Source organism: Plectropomus leopardus, chromosome 16, assembly GCF_008729295.1.
Source record: "Plectropomus leopardus isolate mb chromosome 16, YSFRI_Pleo_2.0, whole genome shotgun sequence".
In the NCBI taxonomy this organism is placed as follows: Eukaryota; Metazoa; Chordata; class Actinopteri; order Perciformes; family Serranidae; genus Plectropomus; species Plectropomus leopardus.
The window spans coordinates 12,251,253-12,268,434 of record NC_056478.1 but is presented as its reverse complement, the minus strand read 5'-3'; the positions used below and the strand labels follow the sequence as shown (position 1 = coordinate 12,268,434).

Below are 17,182 nucleotides of genomic sequence, written 5' to 3'. Positions count from 1 at the left end.
GATTGGGGATGGTTGATAAAATAAATAAGCCTTGATGAGCTGGTTGTTGCCAGGCAGAACTGAAGGGAGGGGACTTGTAAGCGGCACGAGGACGAGCAGAGAAAATGAAGGATGCTGACAACAAAAATGATACCATGTTATGAACAGGGAGTATCTGTATTTATGTTTCAGTGGCATGGTAATCAAATGTGCAAAGTTAGAAATTGACCTATGCAGTGTGGTGCCTATTCAGTGCTATGGATGGTGACCAAAAGATGCACAAAGGACATATGGGCAGTGAAATATATATAGAAAGCTACACATAGAGTAAGCTATAATAATATTTTCAAATGTAATATGATTCCTGTTATGCGTCTACCACTTAGCAGTGACCTTCACTGTGTCCTCTTTGGTGTTCAAGCTGCCTTATGTTAGAAATTTTTGAGCAACTTTTCATTAAACCTGTGATGACTTATGTTTTTGGCCATCTGGGGGCAGCAGAAACCAGTTGTGTTTGGGTCAATATGGCAAACTTGTTAACAAACAGTTTCTTATTAAGAGAGTCTTGATTGACATTGTCCAGAGTTCATATGAGAAAAGGGCATATGGGAGCATTGAAAGTGAAACAAAACAATAAAGTTTCAGTCCAGACAACAAAAGAATAAGCTGAAACTCACTATAAAGCTCTGCAAAGCTGAAGGTGATAGATTCATCACTGTAAGCACTTGTCATTTAATATGTCTAAAAAAAAAAAAGCTGTGTATTAAGTCAAGTTAATTATCCATGCTACACACTAAATCGATTATAATTAGAATAGATGATGATTATTGGGATAAAATGACGCTGATTTTTTTGTCATATCTTACAGCTTGAAAGCAGTATTTTTCTTTCTTAAATCTACCCATATTTTTAGATGAATAAAAATAAAAGTAATGCCTCTGGCTATCACTGAATGACAGCACTGACTAAATCAATGCATAATTATTTGGATATTATTGAACATAACTGTTATGTAACGTCTCTGATGTATTTCGACCCGTTGGCACGTTGTCTGTAAGTCAACAGCCGCTTGCAAACACAACCTCGCTGCTAAACACAAGCTGAAATCCACGTGAGTGTGTGAAAGTAAAGAGTGGATGCACTTTGCCACCTGACTGATTATCGATTATTCAGCGTTGCGGAGCAGAAAGCAGACTCGTGCAGCTTGCTCTGATCATGCTGGTGGCACGGGATTTAGAGACTTGTTACATGTGCATGAAGGCAAGGGTATAGCCTGGTTTAACCTGAAATAACCTCTAAATTATAAAATATTTTGCAAGAATACAGGTTTTACTACCACACATATGTAAATTATGGCAGCTTAAAGATATGGATGTAATATTAAAAAAAAAACATTGAATCTATTTCCATAAGGCTGGTAGTAAGATTTGTAACCTCTACTCGTAAACTTCCTGGGAGTGGACAAGGGATTAAAGAGCCTAAACACACAAAAAGACTCAACTGGACAGCACAGGTGCTCTCGTTGGACACCTGTTGTCTTTCAGTTAGGACCCCTGGGGCTGGGAGGTGATGACAGGATGATAGGACGGTGACAGGATGAGGGGGCTGAATTAATCCAACCTCCCAGGTGGTATTTGTGTACTTAGCAACATCAATATTGCAGGAAGTAACATGCAACAGCTTCAACGCAGGGGTCAAACAATGGCAAAGAAAGACAGCCTGTAGCATGGGTGTGTGTGTGTGTGTGTGTTAAAGCAGGTGACTAATGCTTTACACACTGTAAGCATCAGGTTACAATAGGCTTCTCCCCCATTTATCTCTCTTTCTCCCTTTATCAGTTTTTTTTATCTGCTAACACACAAGGCCGCCCTCGCATGTAAACAAGCCTTAACTGTAACACACCCGCCGTGTACACTCACATAAGCACACATACACACCTCTAAAACTTTACTCACACCTGCCTATAAAACTGTTATCTGAGAAATGAGTGGATAACTTTACCAGTAACACATGTATTTACTGGTATTCCCACTTCCTGTTGTGGCAATGTTGTGAGAATATTAAAAGTTGTCACTTTATTGTGACTCGACTCTATGTTTATTTGACAAAAAGGCTGTCTGTTTTTATCCACTCGTACCAGATGAACAGGAAGAAGAGGATCTCACACTGTTGTGTTGTTGGTTACACTTTAAACTGAACACAAATTACAGGTTTGGACAATTTTACAATGTTGTAAACGCTGTTTAAACTTTGATGCCATGATCTCACATTGACAAATGTGATGACGCCCAGGAACATTCCCACAAATGAGATTTGTGTGAATATTTTGGTTTGGTTGATACAGATGTAAATACTAATTGGAGTATGGGATAGGGAAGGCTACAGGTATGACAGTCAATTAATGGTTATTGTCTCTTTTAAAGCAAAAATGACAAAAAAAATCTCTGGTTAGAAGTCCTCTAATGTGCATATTTCTTTTTCTTTTTTATACAATTCTGACCGAAAGACATTCTGACACCTGAAATGGCGTTCTTTCTTTTAATTTTGATGTTTCATGTCTGTTTTGGAAGGTGTAATGTTTTAATGGACAGCTGTGGCTCGGAAGAAAGAGCACTCATCTCCTTATCACAGGGTCAGTGGTTTAATCCCTGGCCCCTGCAGTCCAAGTGTCCTTGATAAGGAGCCGCACATTGTGAATTGGTGAATGAGAAGGCATCTAGATAATTGTGTGATGAACAGGAAGCACTTTGCAATGTAGCCTTGGCCACCAGCGTATGAATGTGTGTGTGAATGGTGCTTGTGTTGTAAAGTGGTCACTAAGACAAGAAAAGCGCTATAAAAATGGAGTCCATTTATCTTTTACTCTACTCTTTACTATATTCACTGAATATACCAGAGAATTACTCCACCTCCCTCGTTTCAGCCGGGAGGAGAACCAAATACTATTAAGATTCCTGAGACATTTATTTAACACGTGGCTTGTGAAATAGTCAAAGTGCACAGGTGGCTTATGAATGATTTGAATTTGAAAAAAGAAAACAAAAGAACCTGAAACGATTCAGACATGCAATCACCCTCTCTGCACAAATGACTCCTCTAACCCTGATATTGTCTGTCATAATGTTGGATTCTGTCACGCTCTCTAAAGTGATCCAATTTGAATGATCCTTACCTCGCAGGGCGGTCTTGAGGTTGACTTTGGCCTGACGGTGGAGGTCCTCTACGCAGGGCGGCCGGCTGCCTGGTAGGAAGACGTTCTCCTGCTGGTGCCACGGAGCTGTGTAATGTACCGTCCACTTGCTCTCCTCGTCCAGGTTAGACACCGCTGTAAAGACACACAGATCGGGGTACAAAATTTAGTTTATCTTGAGGTATATTGCCTATGTTGATGACGATACTGGACATATTAAAGGTTATTCTAATACATTCTTAATAACTCTAGTTACCAACAGAAAAAGCAAAAAATAACCCAGCCACATTTGAAAATATTGAGTTTTAGAGAAGAAAGAGAGTTAACTAATTCTCAAACCTTTGTAAACAGTAAATTATGGAAAATGTCCTGTGGAAACAGTAGCATTTAGAGCGATTTGTTTATATTTGGCGGAGAAAAGGAACGGAAAGGAAATTGAGGTGCTTTGCATCGAGGTGTCAGTCTACACACCAACAACATGACACATATCTGAGACATCACACGTTAGGCCACACAAGTCAGAGGGGGGAGGTAGAGGAGGGATAAAGAGTATGTTGGAGGGAAACACTAACTAGATATTATCCAGCTCAAACTCAAACAGGCTACTGAAAACTTAAGCAATTTAACTTTTACCCCCCCCCAAAAAACGAGCAGCAGCACTCATATTATAGGTTTTAACGAGATTAACATACACAGCTAGCTGACAACATGCAACTATCTGTCTTTACAAGACAAGAAAAACTATCCTTTTCCCCTGTTTTTGTGTGTACTTTTTTAAATACATTTCTAAAGCACTTCTCTACATCAGACATAATAAAAGAAATATTAACTACAGATTTTGATGCCCTTTCTTGTTTCTACTTCCAACCGGTAGAAGCTTGTGATGCTCATTACCCAGGAATACGAGCTTACGACCATGCTACATATGTAAGCCACTAAATACAACCGTCAGCAAAAAGACTTAGGTGTAAACATTAACAATCACACGCACCCTTCCCAAAAGTTAGGCTTACCAAGTGAGCGTATCCAGGCCAAAGTTGGTGATCGTGGATGAAGGACTATCTCCATTTAAAAAGCTGTCTGTTTGTCCCTATCCTGACCATCACAACATGTCCATCTGACTGGGACAGAGGGAGACATTTGGAAAAACCAGGAGGAAGGGGATGGGTCATGAAAGGGGCTGTTTTTGTTTGAGTGCTTCTTCACAGCTGCTAATGAGCCATAGTAGGATGGGCTGTGTGTGTGTGTGTTGGGGGAGGACAGAAGGCCTCTGAGGTGGTAGTACCGGGTGGGGTGCCTATGGCTGCAAATTGGTCGTTGGAGAAAGTGTGAGACAGTGTGTAACTGCTTTGATATACAGATAACGTCTGATGGGCTTCACACTGACCATCTTAAAAGTCTTTCTGGGATCAGTAAAACTTTGCTTGTTTGTGACCATAATACTACTGTGTGACTAATGAGTAAAGCAGAAAAAAATGTTTTATGGATTTATTAAGAAGAAAAGTCCTGCTTCTGCTGGAGACTAATGGTACCTTAATGTCCATCTCCATAGCTTGTTGAGGAATGTGCAGCTGTTAAGAGCTTCTTAAAGGCATACTCATCCCCATGTGGCCATTTGTATATTAATTACTCACCTCCTGTAATGCAGAGTTTGTGAATTTTGTTTTTGAACTAAAGTAAAAGGAGGCCACATTTAACAATAGCTTAACCATATTGAAACATACGTTTCCAAATTCTCACATAGCTCCTGCAGTTTAATCCAAGTTTCATCCATCCAGTCGTATGCTCAGTACTTCCCAATCAGACAGCTCTTTCGGATGTGGAACTGAATTCATTAATGCTCTCTTCAATGCCAGACTCCATTGACAAAAGCAGTTATTTTACAATGCTGAACATAGGAACTGCTGGTCTACTGCTGGCTCGACCAGTTATTTTGTGTTATCTATGTGATTTTTGTGATTGTAGGCCAGCAGCTACAGTCTTTAGTGAGGTAAAATTAGATTTTTTGTAGATGGAGTCTTGCCGTGACTAGACCATAGATACGTTTCTCTTTCAGTTCTGTTTAAAATACTAAGGTTTTAAACAAAAAAAAATATGTGTTACAGAGGTACTGAGCATGTACCTGGATAAATGAGACCTGGATTATAGTGCACGATTGTGTAAGAATTTGGAAACAGATGTTTTGATATAGTTTTGCTGATGTTAAATGTGAATCCCTGTGACCTCAATTCATCAAGAACTTTCTCAGATTTTGGATTCTTTGTTCACCAGAAGAATGACAGAAAAACCTTTTCTCCAGGAATCCCACATAACACTATGTTAGTAATTGTTATACAAATGGTCATTTGGGGGTGAAGTATTCCTTTTAGCACAGAGAGGGGTCTTTGTGTTTATTCATATTCCTCTCAGTCTTGTTACCAAACACTTTTTTTCTCCTTGTTCATCCACTTCCTCTCCCAAATATTGCTGCTACTTTCAAACACACACCTTTGCATGCTCACCCATGTAACAGTAAAGATGACACACATACTGCAGACAATACAAGTAAGAGGAAAACATGTACATAACAGTATGTTCTGTGGCTGCAGTCTCACTACATTTAATTTCTTATGTGGTACTCAAGTGATGTAAATAAACAGCTATTTACATCACAGGACTTATTTGCAACCAAATGTGACAAATGGAGAGTTAAGACATCCACAACACACGTCTGAAGGCGTAAAGCCCTCCCCCCAAAAACCCCACATTACCCACAATTTGTTACATGTCAACATTACATGACGGTTTGTGATGGTTGCAAACAGCAAAGTAGAGTGTATATGTAAATTGGGCGTTGTTGTCATTGTAAACCCGTGTTGTTACACATGCAGTCTAACAGGGTGCCTGCACTGGTCAGAATAATCAATGAAACACATCACGCGGCAAAACTCCTCTGACCACAAGTACAGACTGGACAGTGGCATGAAACACACAAACACACACACCACAAAACCCACTCACACACAGTTTAATGAAATTGGAATTAAAAATGTGAAGGTCGAATAATCTGACGAGCAGTTGGTTTTGGATCTCAGAGCGCCGGACCCCACAACACACCTACAAGCAAGGCAGTGACGCCCCAGCTTTGTGTGGATGAGAGTCCATCCTTAAATTAGCTCGCTTCTATAAATAAGGGTTTTACATAATCCATTCCCTATGAAACCCGTTTCTATAATTTCTTGCTACAGGTAGCCCTCCCCCACCCCGCTCTCTGACGATGAGGTTTGAATAGACCTCAGCAAGGCTATAGGCACACCAAGGACATGGGGACTATGGACACAAAGCCTGTATTGTCCCTCTGCATCAGTCTCCACATCAGGCTTTTCAGTGCCACAATACGCCCTAGCCCCTCAACACACACACAGAGTTTCACACACACTGGACTGTGGCGCGAAAGTCTTTCAGAAGTCTACTAATCCCTCTGTCCATTGACATCCCCGCACTCCCGACGTAGCCTGAGAGCAAACAGGAGAACACTCTGACAGACACAAGCAGGCTGCAAAGAGCATCGCGGCTAAACATGCAGAGGTTGCTGCACACAAGAATCCCTAGAATTTGTGTTTACATGCACACACACACACAAAAGTTATTATCTGTTTTGATCTATAATCTGTGTTAATCCTGAACTGGGTCCCACGTCACACTGCAGCCAATATAGTATTGGTGTTATGCATATGACAACTACTGTAAGGGTCGTCGCAGGGCTGGTTCAGGTGAATACTATAGATGAAACTTACAGAGAAGTCATTCAAAGGAAAATATCTCTTTATAGGGGCTATTTATAATGTGAATACCATATATTCTAGTTAAATGACATGCCTTATTGGATTTTTTTAACCTTAAACCCAAATTAATGTGCATTCTACTTTCTCCCCTTTCAGTGTCTAAAAAGTTTACGGATGAGGATATGAGCACTGCTCAGTATGGAGCTCACTACCCTCTGGACTACAGCGGAGCACCAAGGTGCAGGCATGTGCAAGATGGCAAGATAAGTGCAAAAACGCTGAGCTAATGATTAACAACATCACCTCAGCCTTGACTGTAAAACATACTATAAATACACCTGAGATTAGAATCGGCTCGCCCTGCATTGACCACATCTTTGTTAAACATCCTCACGTGCGTAATACACAGCCATTTATAAAATAATAGCCTCGGAGCGTAAACTAATCCTCCTAACCATAATCTCCAGCACATACTGTAAATGGCACACAGACCTGGTTTCTTTTGACATCTAGATCAGATTCTGCAAAACACTTAGAACTAAATAAACATTAAAAACTTCTAAATTGTTCCAAGACAAAGGAAAAAGAGCCATTTTTTCCTAAAAGAGTAGCTGTGATTCTAAATGCTTCCAGCTGCCACCTTTTATAAACGCTGTCGGGTCATTTAGTGCTAATAGTTGTCGGCTCTGTGAAGTCTTGGCCCAATGGTTACCTGGAAACAGGGTGCAACAGAGGGTTGTCTCTGGGCTCAGCGGAGGCAGCGGTGAAGCAACATGCCCATTAGTTTGTAATAAAATGATATATACAAAGCATTGAAGCTGGTGTGCGTCCACTTCCGATATAGAAAAGCAAATTAAAGATATTAAAAATGTCTGTTAAAGCAAATCAGACACTCGTTAATACATTTCTGTCAAAATGATGCAAAATTGTACAAAGTCTAATCAGTTGCTCACTCCTTTGTTCTAGTTTTCATGTATAAAGTCTAAAACTTCTCATATTATACATTAATGATTTGATTTAGAGCAGAAGTAAACATATCTTACCCTTCCTTTTGAAGTATTTAATAACAGATTTTAACGAGGTCCCGATAAACACCATTATTCCGGTTGAGTGTATCTCTCTCTTGGAAAAAAAAAGTCCTTGTATGGCACAAAAAATCCAGGGAATAAGAGAGAGAAGACAGGATGAAGGAGCGCTGGTGTCGGCTCACATTCTCACTCCACAGTGGCTCGGCTGAGAGTGTGTGTGAGTGTCTACTATGCCGACAATGAGTGTCTCCCCCATCTCTCTCTCTCTCTCTCTCTCTCCGTCTCTCTCTCTAGACACACACTCGGTCCACCACTCCCCCCATCATCACCACCACCACCACCACTCCCCCCTCAGGCAGTCCAGTCCTCGGAGACACACACAAACACACACACACAGCGGGAGGGGTGTAGGACCGGCCCCTCTGTTCCTCTGTGCTTTGGTTACCAAGGAGTTCTGGCTGCCTCTCCCTTTATTTCTCATCATCAGTCGTTCTCTCTCGCTCTGTCTTTCTCTCTGTGTGCTCTCTTTCTTCTTTACTCTGCGGGACTCAGGATATAGCTGAAAGTTAAACATGCTTTATTAGAACCAACTTGCACGCTCATACTATTTTGCTGCGGATGTCAATTCTAGTTTCAGTGTTTTTTTCCCCCCCTTACTTTCTACTCTGCTCTACTCTCGCAAAAGTAATCCGTGTATTGCCAATTTCACCGCTACGACAGACTAATCTAGGGAATTTTCCTGCATCTAATTAAACTGTGAGCCACCTCTACTGGAGAACTTTGCACATGCTTGAAAAGAGAGAGGTTTCCGTGAGGTATTCTCAGGAGGATGCAGCTCCCACCTGCATGCAAAGTGTAATGCAAACAGGAAGCACACTAAAGCTCTGACATTAATCCAGTTTGATCTCATTTTGTACTCATTTATGGTTTATAAAACAACATTACAGCATTTTTTAAAATGACTAAACAGATTGCATCCCAGTTTTCCACTATCTGATTTGACTAAAACCAGAATTTCTTTATATAAATCAAATATTCCGTCTCTTTGGATGTTTTTCAATCCAGCCCTCTCCCTCTGTCTGATCATTCCCAGCCTGCTGTGTGCGCACATGGCCGCTGAATCTGTGCCACATGAATATAGATCACATACAATCCTCCCATTGTCCAATCCGCTCACAATCTATCACACACACACGCTCCGGCACCCACCCATTCAAATACGTGCAAACACGGACCTACGCGCACACACACACACACACACACACACAGACATCCATGAGGGCAGGGCTGCCCCTCCTTCTGCGACCGTATTTCTTTTCAGCCAAAATGGTTGGGGGGGGGGGGGGCTGCAACAAGAGCTTGAATGGGACTGCAAATGATCCTTGAATTTGTGGTAGAAAGGTTTCCCCTCGTTTCCCTCCGCCTCCTCCCCCTTCGACCTTGCTCATCTGAACCTTTCAGCCCGCTGAACACTGAAGTGCTGTGGACAGCAGTTTGCATCGTGTGTGTATATTTAATGTTTAGTAACATTCAGCGTTTCTGCATTGTCTGCACGCTGCTAAGTGTCTATCCACAGTACTTACAGTCACAAGTAGTCGCTCTTGTCGTTGAGTTATGAAGCTCTGAATGTGGGTAATATGTCTCGGTAAATGTCCTATTCTTCTGGAAAGTTCATCCTGTGTTTGACCTTTTTCAGAAAATACTGCTGTAAAAGGTTATTAATTCATCATCAGCATCCACACAGACAAATATTTTCAGTGTGTAAATATGTCTTCTAATGAGAGTTGTCAATTTGGGAGTTTGTAAAAAGTGGCTCCAGAGACAAAGCAGGTACCAATGAAGTGTTGTAAGTTTATTTGAGTCTCTTTTTTTAAGGCCAACTTATTAAAAGCTACATTACACCCTACAATCTATATTAATGTTCAAGTCTGTCTCAGGCCATTCGATTAGAAAGACAGCACCTACACAAGGACTATGAAATGACGTGTATGTAGACCTGACTACAATGTTCTGACATGACATGTTGCAACTGATAAGACTCAATCAGGAAATACTCGTGGGTGTCTGCATCACTGTTTCCAAAAGTCTCTGTTTCCACCCATTCAGACTGAAATAAAACCCCAGAGTTTCCAAAATAAAATGGGGTCAGCAGCAATTTAAAACGTCTGTTTTAGGAGTTACAAAATGCCAGAGTAATGTGGACCCTAGGTGTAAACACAGTTATGTGTTTTAAATCAAAAAGATTTTAATGTGGCATAGCCTAAAATGTATGGTTGAGAAGGTGACAAGTAGCCACCAAAACCTCCTATAAAGTTACAATAATCCTACAATAACAGCCACACATAAACTATATGCAACTGCAATTCTGCTGTGATTATAGAAACCAGTGTTGATGTTTCATACCAAAGATGAGCGGTGTCAGGTGGACTTAAAACACATGCTGAATGAATTCATCAGTTTGTGTATCAGCATAAAACGAATACATGTAGGTAAACATGCCAAACATTTACCAATTCCTGGTTCTCAAATGTAAAGATTTTTTGCTTTTCACTGTAGTTTATCATTAGCAATTTAGTATCTTTGGGTTTTGGACCATTGTCAGACAAAACAGGCAATAAAAAGGCTTTGAAATATTATCATTAATTTTTATTCTATAGATTAAACAGTCTGACAAATAAAACAAAAAAAGAACATTTTAAAGAGATTAACCAAACATTCAAAAAATCCTCAATTTCAGCCCTACTTTTAACCCAAATTGGAAGCAATATGAATGAACCCATTCTTATTGACAATAAACGCGGGTTTTCTCAGTCCATCTGAAAGGGTTTAGGTAAAGTCTTTCTCCATGTGTCAAACTTTTTTCCTCTAAGTCTTTGTGAGTCCTCATGTTCTGTCAGTAGCCTCCGCTTGGCTTGTGTCTCGTACTGTTTGGCACGCGTACAGTATTATGATCATTTATGCAGTCGTGAGCCCAGGCGGCATCACTCATTAAAGAGCCTATTGTTCTCAGGACCGTGTCACCCCACACACACACACACACACACACACACACACACACACACACACAAACACACACACTGTGTTACAGACAGGTCAACAACTCTATCCGCTGAAGGAGGGCTTCAAATCTAGGCCACCTCTAGGATTAGGGCTATCCATCCATTCAGCCATACGTCCATACATCCTTCCGCTCCCTCCCAGTGATAAATAGAAGCCCCCCCTCACACCCCCCTCCAAACAATATCAATGTTTCATCTGTTCATACTCTAAGAAGCATATGAAGGAAGCGTGACAGACTCTGTGGATGAAGCTTGGACAGCAGAGGGAGAGCTTATTTAGGACGACAAACATCATAATCTGGGATTAACATGAACATGATTTAAAAGCAATTCTGCTCATATTAGCCCCTGGTTATGAAATTAATAAATCTTGATTACCTAAGATGAGGCAATATTAGCTTTTTGTTTCTTCTTTGCTACCTTGTTGTATTAGGAAACACTCTGGAACTGTAATCAATCATTCTTTTAATTCTTTTCGATTCATCTCTGAATGTTTTTTTTCCCAGATTAATCAATTATTATAGAAATTATAAGTCTATAAAATGTTCCCATGGTTCCAAGGGGGGCATATTCAAATGTCTAACTAACTAAAGAAACCAAAAATATTGAGTTTATTATCATAATGAGAACTTTTTTACTTTTAAAATCACTGAAATTATGAACTAATCAGATGTATCAACTAATCTAAAACATTCATTGAAAATCACAACATTAGCTACATGCAAATTTATTCATTATTGCAAAATGCAAAACACTTTCTTGAGATAATTACAGCTGTTTTTCTGCCCATTTAACTATTTGAATTGCTGATAAAGCTAATTGTCAGCATTGAAACACACAATCTCAACACATCTTCATTAGTGTTAGGCCCTGTGGCAAGACACTGAGTATCTCGTCTTGTTAAACAACCAGCAGTGTGTTCACGTACAAAATGTTGGTGACCCTCAGAGGAAAGTAGAGAGAAATCAGGGTTGATTAACAAATCTTGTTGCACTAGATGTGATTAAGACTTAAGGGTGAACGTGGCAGAGTGATAATAAAGAGGAGAGATTGATGAGGGGGCTCCTGCTCTGCTTCCTTGTCTTCACACCTTGTTTGGATCTCCCCATCAACCTGGCAGAGGCAACTACAGCTACACAAACTCTCTCACATACACACCCTAGTTTTTTTTTTTTTTTTTTTTTTAAAAAACCCTGACTGCCGAATTTAATTCCCTCTGGCCCAACTCTAACATTCGATCAATCCCCAAAACACACACCTCCCTCCCTCTTGTTCAGTAATGAAGTCTATCAAGCATCCGTTCAAATTCCCAAAGTGCATGAACCTGGCATCTATAAACACACACGCACACACGCACACACACACACACACACACACACACACACACACACACACACAGAGCTTCATCTGACAGGTCTCAGCTTTTATTTTTCTAATTGGACTTAAGAAGGGAGAGCTAAGCTGCGCCCCCCTCCAAAACCCTCAACTCTACCTGATCCGCCTAATGTCAAATCTCTCTTCTCCCTCCATCCACTTCTCTTTCCTTCTCTTCTTCTCTCTTTCTTTCAGACATGAGTGCTTTCATGACTGCTAATGTAATCTAGCCTGTATTGATTGTATTCCCCCCTCCCTCTTTCTTTGCTTCGTTCTCTTGTTAAGGCTCTGACCTTGCACACCTTCCAATTAGTCAGAAGAAAACCTGCGAAGGTGAGATAAGCAGGAAAACATGAGGCGCCGACAACGGGGCCAAGTAATTGTCGCACACGTGAATGCACGCCAACACTTTGTATCTGTATGCATGCAGCATCATTGAACGCACAATTTTGCAGAGCTGTTTCACTGGAACTAAACATGAATGGATTTAAACAGAGGCACGTTGTCACTGGAAGGTCATTAGTTAAAATTCATTAAGTTAAGTAAGCCAAAAGCTCTCATTTTTTTCTTAAATAATCAAGGATGAGAATCCCTTTAACGAGACAGCTGAGAGAATCTGTGCAGCATCAGCATTTTAATCCCAATACATTTTCAGTTATTACTATACAAATGTACAAAGAACCATCTCAAACCAAAAACATGTTGTGAGATCGCATGTTTACACTAACAGCCAAAAATCTCTCACACATTTGGTTTAAAGCAATGTGAAAAAGAAAAAGAAACCAGTTCTATAAATGTGCAAACCTATTAGCAACAAATGGTTATTTGGACTTGGATGCTCAAACAGGAAATGTACCAAAACCCCTTAAAAAATTGATAAATAAAAACCCTACAACGTAAATCCCTTTCATCTCAGCCCATCTCTCTTTTCTGTGAATGAGAATCTATAATTTATAACATGTAGAGCAACATATTGACTCTCTAATCCCCTCCCCCTTTCTTTCATTCCTACATCTCTGTGAATGAAAGCGTAGCACCAGGGGTCAGTGGGAACCCGATCGCTTCGGTCTCTCTGAGATATAGAGCAAGGCATGAATTATCTATCAGCAAAGAGGGCAGGGGAGTGCGGGAGGTAGTGTGGTGTGATGAAGCTTTAGGGGTTAATGATCATATGTTGGATTTTACTTTACAAACTGTTTCACTTTCCTACATGACATCAATAGTCTTAATAAGAAATTACATTTCTGGCATTGGTTCACGTGCTTGAGTTGTGAAATTAAACTGCATAAACAAATCCTTACAGAGCTACTACAAGAAAAAGCAGTAGTAGTATGATTAAGTAGTGTTTTGATGTTGGTGATGAAACCCCTTAAGGCAAGCCAGGAAAAGGTAAACACGGATAGGCAGGAAACAACTCTCTACAACGCTCATAAAAACGCAGTAAACCAAAGTTAAACTTCAAACTCACTCCTGAATAAACACAACTCTTGCTTGAAAAAAAAAAAAACACACACACACACACACACACACACAGAAACCAGCGTGACAGAGCGGCTGGGCTGAATAAACAAGCTATGATCACTGGTTTCACTGTTTTTCTGGCAAGAATGATTTGAGCATGGGGTAAAGTTCCCACGCATCAGCACAGCATCAAAAACACACATTTTTCCTCTTACCTGTAGTGCTATTTATCAATCTAGATTGTTTTGGTGTGAGTTGCCAGGTAGTAGAGATATCTGCCATAGATATGTCTGTCTTCTTTCTAATATAATGGAACCAAATGGCACTTGAATTGTGGTGCTCAAAACACCAAAAAAAACCAAAAAAACCCAACTCAACAGCAGTTTCTTTCTAAAATTCATGTCCTGGTTACTCAAAATAATCCACAGACCTTGTTGTGAGCAGTTTTATGTAGGAAGTATTTTTTTTCTACCAAATTATGGCAACTATGTATGGTACTTAACCATAGATGCACGCTGCTCAGTGATACAGTTGGTGGGTGTAGTTTGGTATAAAGAAAATAGTTCTGACATGAAACTGCTCACAACAAGGTCTATGGATTATCTTGAGTAACTGGGTCATGGTTTCCTAATACAGATTGAGTTTTTCAAATGTACTTTTTTGGCACTTTCAGCAACACAAGCCAAGTGCCATCTAGTCTCAGTATTTTGGAGAGGAGGCAGACATCTCTACGGCTAATATCTCCAACACTTAGCAACTCACTACAAAACAAACTACATTGATAAATTAACTGGTAAAAGAAAAAAAAACACATTTTTTTGAGGGTGAACTGTCCCTTTAAGTTCAATGAGCTCCAGGACTTGGTGAATGACCTTTTTCTGACACCAAACTCTCGCTGTCTCCCTCTCAGCTCCTCTATCGGTCTCCCTCTCTTTCTTTCCTCCATTGCACTTCTGTCTGTTCAGCAGACAGGGGTTACTGGGTAACGCCAATCTTCCCTCCTCCCCCCACCCATATTCTGGTGTTTCCGTCTGACCTACTCCATTGAAGCAGCTGGGATTCCATCACAACACACACACACACACACACACACACACACACACACACACACACACACACACACACACACACACACACACACACACACACACACACACACACACACACCCGTCCTATAACTGCCCTCATTGACTGAGTGCACATACACATTAAGACAGAAAAACAGACACAAACAGCTCACACAATAAAAAGCAGACAGCAGAACCCTCTATGTTCACCATCATAGAGTCAATGCTTGATCTGCGGTGTATTTGCATGATAACATGCAAATCATGACGGGGGTTAAAAGAGATCAGATTGAAGGGGTCTTCAAGGCTCACTTAAAGCTCCTGAAGTGGCTGCAAACATGTCATTTAAGTGAAAAAGTTTGGTGTATGCTGCTGTGATTTAGCATAACACAATTATTTATCTGCCACATGAGTAAACAGAAGAGTGTGTGATTTCATTCCAGTTTATATTTTAAACAAAAGTTTTACTTTACTTGTAAACTGGAGAGATCTGATGTACATTCAATTCTGCAATGAAAACCGCTGCATTTTGTGAGTTTGTCTGTGTGCATTCTTCTGACTGAAAGGGAGTGGGGCCTCCCTCTATAGGCTGCTCCTCCTTTGTGATCCATGAGAAAACCCTCCAAGTCTGGGTGACACCCTGCAAGCTACGCCCTGAGCATGCACACAAACCATCACTAACAAAATCAGACTCTGTTCTTTGTGTGCATTTTCTGTTTCACAAGCATATGTATGTGCATATCCTCGCCTTGATGTGGGGACACACTTATGTTTTCTGTTCAAACACCATGTAGCTGTTTTCACACAGCTCTGTGTGTGAATGTGCATGAAATATCATTGAAAAGAGCTGCACAATACTAATGAAAGGGGGAAATGGAGATGGTATCAAAAGCAAAACTTTGCACAAAGAGTTGTTTTTTTTTAAAAAGGAAGAGGCATACACAAAATGTTCAAAGACTGTTTGATGTGCTGGAAGCAGAGCTACTTTGCTGAGTAGCGATGTGAGGCACGATAGAAAAGGCAGCGTTTAGAGGGACAAAAGAAACCAGAGAGAGGAGATAAAGACAGCTGGGACGGAAAAGTCACGGGTGAAGGGCAGGGAAAAAAGCGAGAAGAGAGACAGATGAAGTGTGAATGCAAGACATCCATAGGTAGAGACTCACTAGAAACAGTTATTATGAGCACAAACATGCATAAAAGCCCAGCAGGCTTGGCGGTCATGCCTAATTTTCACTCCCCTGGCGTCTGACCCTCCCAACCCTCTTTGAAATTTAAGCCAGGATAAAAGAGAAAGAGAGAGAGAGAACAGCAACTGGAAAGACAAGTCTGCATTAGAGTCTAGTCTGTGCTAGAAAACATTGTTTACATGGCAATCTTTGTGCCTCAGCATGGTGGCAAAACAAGAAAAGCCTAAAAACAAAGACCAGGTCAACAAACAGTAATAACAACTGGAAGAAGACAAACTGACAGGGAGGCGTGCAACCGTTAAATAAGTCCTTCCTATACATTCATTTAACAGGCAAACTTTTACAGCCCGATGTTAGCCGTGCACAATAAAAGGCGGGTCAGTCTTTAAATGCACACGCCTGTTGAGCAGGGCATTAAAACGCTGTTCTTTTACGAGCAAGCTGATTTGTACGCCTGAGCTTTTGGTGCCTTCAGAGAGGGTGGCAGTTTTGTTGCTAACTTGAGGTGTTTTATGTCCCCGTCAGGATGGATTTGCAGCTAACCGTCCGTTTCCCCTGGGCAACACAGTTTTAAATCTAAAGAGATCCAACCCCGCTGACCTGTCACCCACAGTGACGTTGGCAGGACAATATGCTGGAACTAAAACAGGAACGTTTGTAAATTGGAGGGACAGCGTTCAGTGCATGTTTTCCTTGTGTTTGGATGGGCTCAAGAATTTTGGATCAAGTTTTAAGCAACTAAAAAAAACAACTGTTGGATGGATGGCCATGAAGTTTGGTACAGATATCCATGGTGCCCAGAGGATACACCCGAGTGACTATGATGTTCCCCTGACAATGCAAAAACGAATTACTCACCAATCAGCCTTAGCTGTACTTTGTATTTGGCGATTAACTACATATTAGCATGCTTAAACACTTAAAGGCATATTTGGGGATTTTTTTAGTGGAGCTGTGGAGCGCTCCCAGTTTGCAGAAACAGATGGGGCACACACCCCACAACACATCATTACCCTGCTGTATAGAAGGGTTGCTATCAAAACGTATTTTAGCCACTTTAAAGAACGCCTACC

At 40.7% G+C, this 17,182-nt stretch overlaps 1 protein-coding gene across 1 annotated transcript in view; it reads right to left on the bottom strand.

Annotated features, from left to right (window-relative positions):
• Positions 1 to 17,182, bottom strand: part of LOC121955216 (NHS-like protein 1) — a 133,742-nt gene that overhangs the window by 21,798 nt on the left and 94,762 nt on the right. The window contains 1 exon segment of the mRNA XM_042503065.1: positions 3,152 to 3,304. Coding sequence (XP_042358999.1) covers positions 3,152 to 3,304 — 153 coding nt within the window.